Source organism: Schistocerca piceifrons, chromosome 4, assembly GCF_021461385.2.
Source record: "Schistocerca piceifrons isolate TAMUIC-IGC-003096 chromosome 4, iqSchPice1.1, whole genome shotgun sequence".
Classification (NCBI taxonomy): domain Eukaryota; kingdom Metazoa; phylum Arthropoda; class Insecta; order Orthoptera; family Acrididae; genus Schistocerca; species Schistocerca piceifrons.
In genome coordinates, this window is record NC_060141.1 from 385,884,540 (window position 1) to 385,897,370 (window position 12,831).

Sequence of the window (12,831 nt, forward strand, 5' to 3'; positions counted from 1 at the left end):
TGAATATGCAGTCTGTTAAAAAGGCTGTAGAAGGACTACCCGTTACTGTAGTTGGAAATTGAGTATCATGTGCATATTCACAGTGCAGCATTTCACCCTCTTTATTAGTGTGATATTCCCTTTCTTAATTTATGGGTGTTTGGGCTGTAAAATTTGTTGCTGTAGCAGCACTGAAAGTTGTTAAGAATACTTGTATTTCACTACAAAAGTAAGGAAGCCAGATTTAAAATGACTGATCATGCGATGCCCTGCTTAGGTTATGCAGAGGGAGGTGCCAGCAGCAGCATGCTCACAAGCCACACAGACAGATTTGCTGTGGCCTGCCGAAACTATTAGCTGTGCTTCACAGACTGATGAACCTGTGGGCTGTGGAGCACTCACAGGAGAAATACAGAAGCTGGCACTGATTCGTGAGCACATGGAGCAACGCGCCCGCCTTGAACAACGCTGCCAACTGTAAGTGTCTGGCAAAAACACTCTCTTATCTATATGCAAATTCATTATTTCTCAATGAATTGCTCTAATTTAATTCTTTTCAGGAAACAGATGAGTAATATATTCATTTTGTAGTGACATTTGAACAAATTTATTATTTGTCACCTTCTGCGTTGAAAATTACAAGTAAGAAACTTATCTAAATGTCACTCTGAAAGCATATTACATGGCTTATTTCCTCAGAAGGATTCATCACTCTTATCACGAATTTCAGTATCTTCTGTTTAATTTCAGAACAAAACAATACACACAACCCATGGTCGATATGTTCTGAAATAATCTTAAATAGGAAACAGTTTCAAAAGATGACTACACAAAATCCACAGGACATGCAGAAAAAAACTGCATGTCAGTGGATAGAGCGACCATTTTCAACACACATTACAGGTGCTTATTGTGAGCACCATTAGTGATGTGGCAAATGACAATATGACAGTCCAACTGTTGCCTCGCACATTCCATCATGTCATGGTGAATATCAATGACTGCATTAACTATCCTTCCTTGAAACTCTTTCAAATTAAGTGGCAGTGGAGGCAGGGATGCACCATCTTTGACATTATGCCATAAAATGTAATCTCATGGAGTTAATTCAGGTGACTGTGGTGGCTACTGAATAAGTCATGATGGAAAGCACTGCCATTCCTACACTGAAGCAGTTTGGGATTGAGGCAATCATGAATACTGGAAAGAAAGTATGGTGAAATACAATCTTGTCGCAAAATGAAGTCTGCAATATCTTGCTAAAATCATGGCATAAGTATTGCTGCAGCATGTCCTGGCACATGAAACCAGTCACAGTCTTCTCCCTAAATAAAAGCTGCCTATAAACTGTGGAAGGGGACAAAGCATACAAGATGTTAACTTTAGGTGAATTATGAATGTGTTCCACAATCTTGTGTGGATATTCTGTGCCTCAAACATGCATGTTGTGGCAATTCACCTTTAGAGACACACAAAATATGATGTTGTTCTTGAAAGCCAACTTCTATGCCACAGAAAGTCATTGCAGATGTCAGAATGAAGCTAGTGGTCAGTTCACATAACAACTGCAGTCAGCATGGTTTTACATGCAAGAGCGCATCAGACAGTTGACTGTTGAATCTGCATTTCTACGCTCCCACATGTCATCGATTTCTCTAAGCTCCTTGTGAATGATTCCCACACACGCGCTATCTTTTCTGCTGATGGTCCCAGCTGTCTTGTTTTTTCCTCACCTCATAAGCAACCAGTGACTTGAATGCACTGTACCACCCATGCATTGTTTTGTCTGATTTAGCTTTTACCTGATATTTTACATGAATTCATCACTTAGCCATCACAACTGATTCCCATTTAGGGATGTCAAGGGCAAAAAACATGCACTGTTCCATTTTACACCATGTTCCGATATGCTTTCCCTCTAATGATGCACTTTGCAACTATGCCATGACACATGTTATTAATCAAACTTGGAGGGATGCTCTATCCACTGATATGGTTCATTTTGCTATGTATTTTGAAACCCTCAACATACTTAGGAATAAGCCTTTATTAATTATTTCAACTGACTTTCAGTTTCTTAGGCTGTTGTCAAATGACAACTGAAGAGACCTAAGAGACCTAAGAAGCCAAAAGCTGATTCATGATCAAATATGCAATATTTTGTGGAATATCAGGAAAGTTTTTTCTATTTAACATTGTAGTCAAGTTACAATTAACCAGGGTGTATATGACCCGGGAAAACCGGGAGATCTGGGAAAAACCCGGGAGTTTTTTCATCCGGGAGAAAATCAGGAAAAACCCGGGAATTTTTTTAGAATTCCAGAAATTTTTCATTGTTTTAGTTTTTAGTTAAATTTTTGTAATTTTGACTGGTAAGAACCCATACTCTACCAAAGGATATTACTGCATCCCCGTACTGCAGAATAATACTTCAACAATCAAACATAAACGAGAGAAAAAATGAAAATAACTTAAATTGAAAAGGAAATGCGCCACATACAACAACGACACACAGTGCTCATGCAAGCGTCTGCCAACAGCAAAATGTGTCAAAGGCTTTAGGAAGATTATTTAATGTTTCATAACAACAAATTGCCTCCGCAGCTACTTTTAAAACAAAGCACTTCTCCTCTTCTTACATCACTCAACATTATATAAAGTTTCAAACTAAAACATTTATGTGACTTTATTGATTTCAAAGAATGCCATCAACTCAGTATACTGAAAAAGTTAAAAACTGTTTAATACGAACATTAATGTTACCTGGTATTTCCATCCTCTAGTCCAAATATTTTGTTGAATTATAGAAGAAATAATAAGGTACCATATTTTCTTTTATATTTCATTATTATCTGAGAACTCTAGTTTTCTGCCTCATGTCTGTCAGCAACTTGTTAAAGTCCATAAGAAAATATTTTCACTTCTAGTTTTGTGAATAGTATTGTTCACCATAAGTTCTCTTTTGTTAGTTACCACAAATGCCTTATCGAATAAATGTAAAGACACATGAGTGTAAGAATCCAGAGGTCACTGATGAGGCTCTTGTAAGATGGCACATTATTGACAACTTAACACAATATTTTTGCTAAACATGTATGTAAAATAAATACTTTTTCTTAGCTCCAAAAAATAATTCAATAGGACCTTACTGAGTGAAAGTAAGTAATCCTGCCTGCAGGTCAACAAAATGTGCTTTTAAAATGCAAATCAGGCAGAAATGTGGTTTATAATATATTTATCCATGCATGTTGCAACATCAGTTTGTTATCCTTCAGGATACCTTGGAATTTCACAGCGTGCATGCCTTGATCTCTATTTCTGGTGTCAGTAAGTCATTTTAATTTGTCTGAAATTGTGTTGTAAGAGGTCTTTTACAGCTAAACTGTTAGGAGTGAACATTTTGTAAGCCACAGTTTTTGAAGAGTCCTCCAGTATCTTTTATAAATCATTTATGTAGGCCAAGAACAGGAGTGGCCTAAGAAGTGAACATTGTGGTGTATCCTAAGTAATATTTCCCCATTCCAAATTTAACTTTATACCTCTGTGTTCCCATTGTTAATTTGTTTTCCGCTGTTAAAATATAACATGATTAATGTATGGGAGATGCCTCTAATATCATAATTTTTCATTTCCCTAGCGAAATTTTATGATATTAGCATTCAAATGTATACAATTGTTAAAGTACCAGAAAATATCAAGAGAGTAATTTTTCTTGTTTGGCTTGCCAGAATTGAGTTTTTGGGATCATATATTGCTTTCTCTGAATTTCTTCATAGAAGCCAAACTGATCAGCATTAATTAATTATTACTGAATGACTACTGTTAGCCAAAGATTTAAGATCTAAATTTTCCAGACAAAACAGCTGGAAACAAAAGTTTCAGCTGTGACCACAAGTACCAGGAATGCTTTGTTTATAATGTAATTTATAGGGTAAAAGTGATCTCAAGACATGTGCCTACGGATGACAATGTGGCAGAAAGTTTACTTGTTTAGTATTTTTTTTGTTGTGCCTGTCTGTGAATTCCACTATATGGTGAGCAGCAATCTGTCCTTTTCATAATGTTGTTATTAAAAATGAAATTTGTTTTAAATATGACTATCACTTTCATTATATCATGAAATGTCACATAGCCTTTGATGATTATCTTTTTAAGTATGAGTAATTGTCTCTTGAATCTTTTAGGAAGATAAGAAGAATTAATGTTTACATTACCTAAAAACTGGGAAAGCTTGTAAAAGCCATAGAATAATGGCAATAAGTGGATATACATAAACATTTGTCGCAAAGAGTGAACTAGCTAAAAAACCATTATTACATTTTACAGTGATCAAATACAGTGTTCTCCTTCTGCACTTCAAGGTTTAGGCTCTTGTTACTGTTCAGTCTTCATTTTTCATTGCTATCTCATTCTGGGTCTTCCTATGCCCCTTCTTTCTCTTGGTTGGTATAGCATGGCTCGATGTGGGATTCTGCCTACACTCCTTCTTTCAAGATGATGTTTCCATAATGTTTCATTTTCTTCAAGAGAAAATATAGTGAATTCTGTAATTCTGATGTACATAAAATAAATGAGCTATATGAACTTGCGAGAAAGAAAATGGTGATGAGAAAGTAAACTTATTCCAGGCAGACTAAAATGGTGTACACAGTGGAAAACTGAACCAACACTTGTGCTTTTTATGGTCAAGTTTCAATTATTTGAGTTATAAGAGCACACTTTTTGGTCCACCTCACAACTTTAGTCTGCCTTCTCCTACCATTCGTAACCTCACAAAAGCTTTCTGCTCAAACAATGGAATTGTCACCTTGAGAGAATGAATATAGCAGAGGCCAGATTGTCTGAAACTTTAGGTTGATTTCTGAGCTGAAAATTTCTTGCATTTGTAGAGTGTTTGGAGAAATCGATCACAGAGTTTGAAACTGCATGTGAAAAATGCTGGCAAACTGAAACTGTAAGTGATCTTAGATGAGTTAATTTATATATTAGTGCAATTAAAATGCAATAATCTGGATTTGTGTTCTGCTGTTGCACAGTTTTTACTCCTAGGAAGATTAATATCACTAAACATACTTCTAAGTAGTGGAAGTTTCAGTGCATATAAGATAATCTCTTTAATATTTAATCATCAGATTGTCAACTTACTTGTTCTTTTTCTACTGGACTGAGCAGATCACTGTAAAGTTTTACTTCACATATGTAGTTTGGTTTTCACACCATTCAATTTGATTTATTCCAATCAGCAACTCTTTCTATGATAGTGAAAGGACATGTAAAAGCTCATAGAAAATGTAGATTATGTAAAGAAAAATTAATAACAATCTTTCAAATGTTGAAATTCAAATAATGAATATTACCAGAGGGAAAAAGGGATCCTTCCCTGATCAGATTTGTGCAGTTTCATTTACATGTCCACCCCTTTTCCCACTTCAGAATAGGTAAACTGCGTTTATATAGAGAGATGTATGGCAAAATAAAAGAGCTTTGCTTGCAGGTTAGAATCCCGACGACAAGAGGAGCAAAGGCTACTGCGTCTCTGGATGCCTGCAGCATTAGCCTGGGCACTGTGGCGTGTACTTCAAGCTACCAGTCCAAACACACAGCGCAGCCTCACGTTCACACCACAGCCTGTCGCCACTGCTGATGGTTAGTACATACTTGTACCTACTGTAAAAGAGATAGTTGTAATAATAACACAGAGCTATAAAATCATTCTAGTTGCATCTAAAATACTAACCAGACAAATGTTATGAAAACGTAGACAAATACTGTCACAACGTGTTGAGCTTACAGAAAAACTTAACTGCAGAATATCACCATACACAAATTTATTGAACGTACACAACTACAAAGAAAAATAAAATAGCTTCAGTTTATCCAGGTAAGTGTTTTGTGTCGTATGACCAAACACAAATGAGACCAATTACTACCACTGGACATCTCACATTAATGGTGTAGGTGAAAGGGACTGCCAAATGCTAAGTTGCTTGTGCAGAAAAATTTTCTTGGGCCAGGCCTGTATACAATCATAATACAAGAATTAGTAAATAAAAAAATTGAGATCTGCTTGTATTTTATGATAAAGTATGATACTCTTCTACAGAATCAGCAAGCTGTAAATGCTGCGAGCGGCTGCAAGTGGAACATGAGAATGTGATGCGGTGTGCAGATGAAGTTTGGAGTGAGTTGGAGCAGCAGCATGAGAGGGAGCTTCGGCACTGTCATGATCAGCTACAGCAGCGTGAGGAGCAGCTACAGCAAGCCGAGCAGAGGCTGCATGACACAGAAGAGCAGCTACGCACTGCAGAGGCAGATAGGTGGGTGCTGGTTTCTTTGCAATCTTTACTGTATTGAACAGTCAACAAATTGCGTTGTCTGTTCCGTATCTTCTCAGTGGCTAAAACTAAGATTGCTTGCAAATGATAATTTTTAAGAACATACTTAACCTCAACTTATCATGTTACCTTGTAGTTAACACAAGTTATTGCCAACCAGAAGTTTGCATATTCAAGTTTTGAAGAGGATGTTGTTGTGAGATTCCATTTTTCATTCTTATATGTGATTCTCTGGGTTTGCTTCTTGTGATACATATCCATGATGTTGACCCCGATTGCATCAAATATTTTGTGTGATCTACAGAAGATAGTAAAGTTCTTCACAGAAAATGGTATAACATTTGAAAAATCAATACTCAGAAAAAAGATGCAGGGTCTCATGCACCTCAGTGTTTGAAGTCCACTTACAAGGCAATATGTTTCCGGATTTTCATTAGTATTTGTATCCCTTTACCAATGATAATAGAAAAGTTATTCTATTTTATTATTTATTCATGTTCCATTGATCCAGTATAGAAGAGAACTACATGGATAGAGAACGAGTCATAATGATACATGAGAACAGTATTTGCAGATGCTAACTGATACAAATTCTAATATGTGTATAGGAATAAAATATGCGAATAATTACAAGCTTAGGCGTTTCTTACAGTGAACAAAAATAATGAATTACAATTGTGCCACATTGCAAGCTGCAAATTTGATACAACTGAAGTATTTCATAAGCCTGAGTGAAAATTTTTGTGTGAACATAGGCTATTGTGGCAAAAGCAAATATTTCAAGTACAATGTGTCATACTTAAGTTGCAGCATAGAAATGTTTATATTAAAGAATTTGTTAATAGAGTAAAAAGTGTTTTCCACAAGATAATCTTTTAATTTACTTTCAAACTGTGGCATTACGCTGGTAAGATTTTTTATGTCGAATTGAAGTGTATTATACAGCTCCATGCTTGAGTAGTGTACACCACTTTTGTACTAGACTCAAGTTTTTTCTATCAGCATGCGAGTTGTGTTTTGATCTTGTGTTGCAGTTATAAATGAGCTATTGGTTTTCTGCATGGGGAGGTTCTTAATTAAAAAACAATAAAGGGATACACTGTATTGTGAGGTCATTGTTAATATTTTATGTATTTTAAAAAGATTTCTGCATGAATTATTTCTGCTAACTCCTCTCAGAATTTTGATTGCTCTTTTCTGAGTGACAAATACTTTATTTACCATTGGTTGGTTGCTCTAGTATTGTAGCAGTTGCTGCTATAATACATAGAGCATAAGTTGCTGAACTAAGTCTTTTTCTCAAGTCCAGAATATGGCAAGTTTAGTTTATGGTCGACATGGAAACCAACGTATTTTGAAGGAAAAAACTTGCTGTATATCTTGATCATTACAGCTTAGACTTATGTCCTCATGAACTTCCTTAGATCCACAAAAATGAATGTACTGTTTTGAGATCATGGAGCACAAAGTTGGCATATGTTGCAACGTCATTGTGAGGTATTTTTTAAACTAAAAGAGGTGTACCATCTGCAAAGATAGTAAATTTACTTGTAGCTTTTGCATGAAGTGGGAGGTCATTAATAAAAATAAGAAAGGGCAAGAGGCCCAGCACAGCACTTCTGTACTTACTGTTTCCAAATCAGATGAAGCTCTTGTGCTACCTCCACGATTAGGCAATACCCTCTGCTTTCTATCAGTCAGGTACAATCGAAACCACATTCCCCACTATGTCACTTATAATATATTGCTTTCGAAAGGAGGGTTTCATTGCTCGCACACTTGAAGGCTTTGATTAAATCACAAAATATACCAACTGGAGCCAGTCTATTGTTCAGTGCTTCTAAAACAGTATTGGTGAAGAAAATATAGCATCATTAGTTGGTAGGTCTCTTTGGAATCCAAACTGACAATGGGTAAGAGCTTTGTGGATGTTCAAATGTTCCACAATTCTCTTATGTATAGATTTCTCGAGAATATTGGAGAAGCACGTCAAAAGGGAAATTGGGCAGTAGTTTGAAGCATCAGTTTTATTTCCTTCTTGAATAGTGGTTTCACATTGACACACTTCATATGCATATGCCTGTGGCACTTTATCATTTTTGACTTTTCAATTAGTACTGACACTCTTTATCTTGGCATATGCATCTGAAAATTGTCCACCATGAAGACTTCCTATCCGCTCTGGTATGAGTTAAAATTTGTTTGGTGTCACTAGATAATGGAAAGTGATTTTAATTTGTAATACCACTACTAGTAGTACCGAGAAATTTGATTATACCTTTATAAGCTTTTAGAAGTGTTAAAGTCTAAGTAATAGAGGTAAGTTATTTTCAAGATGCAAAATAGTCATACAAACAATATCACAAAAAGAACAGATTGCTACTCACCGTAAAGGTGAGAAGTTGAGTTGCAGATAGACATCATAGAAAGAATGTTACATATTAGCTTTCAGCCAAAGCCTTCTTCGGAAAAGAGGAGGACACTCATACACACATCACCGCTACCTTCAGCCACTCCAGCCAGACTGCGACAGACACATGTTGAATAGGAGTGATAATCTGGGGTGGTATTGGGAAGGAGGAGGGATAGCAGGGTACAGGTTGGTGAATAGGAATTGGTGCTGCCTGGCATGCAGAGACTAGAAGTGGCATGAAAGGCCTGACACGAACAGTGTCTGGAGGCTGCGGGAGAGGGAGAGAGGGTGGGCAAAAGATGGGGCAGTGGTAAGATTAGGAGTAGAGAAGGGGAAAAGACCAATGGAAGCACTAGCCAATAGCAGCACATAATGCGAGTGAGTGGAGGAAAATTGTTAGGAGATAACAGGAGAGAAGGGGTGAAACAGTTGGGTGGAGGGTGTGGGAAACTATGTAACTGTAGGTTGAGGCTAGGATGATTTTGGTAGCAGAGAATGTGTTGTAAGGATAGCTCCCACCTGCACAGTTCAGAAAAACTTGTGGTGGAAGGAAGGACCTGGATGGCCTGTGTTGTGAAGCAGCCATTGAAATCAAGCATGTTATGTACAGGTGCATGTGTGCCTTAGGATGGTCCACTTTTCTCTTGGTTACAGTCTGGTGGCAGCCATTCATCCTATGGGCACCTGGTTGGTAGTCATGCCAATATAAAATGTTGAACAATGAATGCTAGTATATCACATAGCTGCTTTCACAGGTGGCCCAGCTTCTGATGGGGGGAGGCTAAGCCCATGACACTAACTATATCCTAACACCTACTACCTCATTCCTCATACACCTTACTAACTACTTCCTAAACATCAAAGATACCAATTTATTGCCCGAGATTCAGCTGCCCACATCAAAGATACCAACGACTTCCTTCACCGACTTAACATGTCATCTTTATGGTGAGTAGCAATCTGTCCTTTTCACAGTGTTGTTAATATTCCAACCTGAACTTTCTATTGTCTGAAAATGGTCATGTGAAACTACAGATTGTAAATTTTGGATTGTTAAAGAATAAGTCACAATCTCTTGGGTTTTTCAGTGTAACTGGTTAATGGTGTACACTATTGATAAATCACAATTGTTCAGTTTTTCTATACAACAAGCAAAATATGTGTTATACAATATACAGGACCATGTACTGTGATACTCAGGTCGTTAAATCAAACAGTGGAAAATTAGGGATGGAATAACAACAGTATGAATTAGGACAGTGTGCTACTCACCACATAGGGAAAGTGTTGTGTAGTAGACAGAACATTTAAAACTAGATTAACCTACCAGACAGTGTCCTCCTTCAGATTTACAAAAACGTGCACACATTCATACATGCACAGTCACATATTCATGGCCTCTGTTGCATATGGGAACCAAGCCCTGACTGCAGTGAGAGGCAATATCAATTGGGAGGGGTATGGGGCATACAGAAGATGTGCTGGGTGAGAAGGGAGAGGGATAGCACAATAGGAGTGAGAGAAATTGCTGTAGTGCAGTGGGAGTGTGCAAAGATGAGATAGGGACAGGATGATGAGCTGTATGGTGCAGTACTGAGAGGCTGTGCCAGTTGGGTGGAGGGGAGAGGGACAAAAGAGAAGCAGAAGTGAAAAGAACTATGCATGTACATTTGCTTGAGGATAGAGAGCTTGTGTAAGGTTCAAGGTGAAGCAGGCAGTGGCATAGAAGCAGATGGAGGACAGGAACTGGTGAAGATTGTGATCGGGGGGGTGGGGGGGGGGGGGGGGGGAGGTACCAGGAATGAAAGATGTACTGTAGGGTTCCCACCTGTGCAGTTAAGAAAAGCTACTGTAGAAACAGATGGCAAGGACTGTGAAGCTGTCCTTAAAGTGAAGCAGATCATGTTGTGCAATATGGTCAGCAATTGGATGATCCAGCTATCTCTGAACCACAGTTTGGCAATGCAGTGGTCATTTATGTGAACAGGCAGCTTGTCAGTGGTCATGCCTACATAAAATACCACATAGTGACTGCAGTTAATTTGGTAGACCAAATGGGTGCTTTCACAGGTGGCCCTGCCTTTGATGGTATAGTAATGCCTGTCACAGGACTCGTGTAGGTGGCAGTGGGAGGATGATTTGATTTGATTTGATTTGATTTGATTTATTTCGTGTTCCATAGGTCCAACTGTGTTGGATACACAAGGACGTGGAACGAGTCAGTTTTTTACAAATACAATCTGATAATCTTATAGCATATACAGAAATTTGAGTACATAATTATATAAAAATTTATACAGTAAATTCTTTGGGCAGCAATATAGAAAAAGAAAATACATATTTTCTTAGAATCATTAAAACACTACAGAAAACAGATACGGAGCACACACAGTTACAGAGCTCAGGTTAAATAAAATTCATAGTGGCATTATGTCAACTCGTATTATATAATATTAAAATATTACAATTTATTTAGTTAAAAATTCATCTAGACTGTAAAAAACTTTTTCTAGCAAAAATATTTTTAGAGCTTTCTTAAACTCACTATTGTTGTGAATCTTTGTCTTTATTTCGGGAGGAAGAGCATTGAAGAGTTTTGCTCCAGTGTAGTGGACACCCTTTTGTGCCAGGCTCAAATTTCTGAGTTCACTGCGTATGTCATTCTTCTTCCATGTGTTATGCTCATGATAATTACTGTTCGATTGAAATATATCTATACTTTTACAAACAAAACATATGAGAGAAAAAATATATTGGCATGCAGTTGTGTATATTTTAAGATTACGAACACTATTTCTACAAGAGTCTCTTGGGCGCAATCCACATATAATTCTTAAAGCTCACTTCTGTGCAATGAACACTTTCCTTGCTAATGGCTGGTTGCCCCAAAAAATAATTCTGTACTCAATGAGACAATGAAAATAGCCATAATATGCCACTTTTGCAGTGTTAGGTTCAACACATGTAGTGACAACCCGTAAAGCATAGGTAGCAGAGCTAAGCCTCTTACAGAGATCAATAATATGTGAAGACAGGCCTTGTACCTAGGTCTTTCACAGGGATATGAGCTGTGGGGGTAAAGGATAGTATAGTGCATGGGTTGGATGGGGTTGGAACAGGCCTATCACTGTGGGAGCAGTGGGTAGAATACTTCTTATTTCAGAAGCATGACAAGAGGTACTCAAAACCCTGACAGAGAAAGGGAATCAGTTGCTCCAGTCCTGGGTGATACTTAATCACAAGTTGTACACTCCAGTGTGGCCACTGACAGATGGTAGGTGACAGGGGAGGCAAGCCAAGGGATATCTGTTCCTGGACAACTTGTGGTGGGTAAATTCCAGTCTGTGACGACCTCAGTGAGACTCTTAGCATATTTGGAGAGGGAATACTCATCACTGCAGGTGTATTTTCAAACTATATGCAGGTATGACTTACACTTGGAAGGTGAAGAGAAAGTATTTACGCGGCCTATGTGTTTCTAGCATTTATTACATTTTAAGCTTCTGTACAGGGAATCACTTCAGATGGAGCGGACGCGATTGCGGAGGCAGGTGTCACAGTTGCTGGAGGCAGTTTCAGCAGCAGATGCATCATTGCAGCAGCTGCAGGCAGAGGTGGATGACGTGCTTCGGCCAGAGCTGCGAACATCTAGGCAATTGCACGATCAAATGCGTGATGCACTTGCTGCTGCAGAGTTGCGTTTCCAAAATGAGGTAGGTATGCTATGTGCAAATGTCCTGTAGGCAACTTTTTGTCATATGCCACTCTATGGCTGACACTCAGAACAAATATTTCACTTATTGTCAATGGATCTCCAAGTGAAGTTTGCCATAATTGGTCACAGCCTGGTTACTGTGTATGTATTATTATGCTCATCTCTTCCTCACTATAAGTCTTGGATTGCTTTAGGCTGTTAATTTGAAGTTGTGCTTTTACTGCATTGTTGTTAGAACTATGCTATAAAAATTATTCTTATGTATAGCTATCTAGCAGGATTAAAACTCAAGCATGATAAGGCATTCTGTGACTTATTCATTGTTGCAAGTAGATATGCCATCAGCTAGTTCTGAGCAGAAGTAACCTATTTCACTAAAATCACATGTA

The 12,831-nt window shown here is 37.8% G+C and overlaps 1 protein-coding gene across 1 annotated transcript in view; it reads left to right on the forward strand.

The window, feature by feature from the left end:
- LOC124795142 (centlein-like) overlaps positions 1-12,831 on the forward strand; it is a 551,801-nt gene that overhangs the window by 502,235 nt on the left and 36,735 nt on the right. The window contains exons 8-11 of the mRNA XM_047259020.1: positions 257-456; positions 5,474-5,625; positions 6,083-6,296; positions 12,239-12,440. Of these exons, the coding sequence (XP_047114976.1) occupies positions 257-456; positions 5,474-5,625; positions 6,083-6,296; positions 12,239-12,440 (768 nt within the window). The remainder of the gene's footprint in view (positions 1-256; positions 457-5,473; positions 5,626-6,082; positions 6,297-12,238; positions 12,441-12,831) is intronic.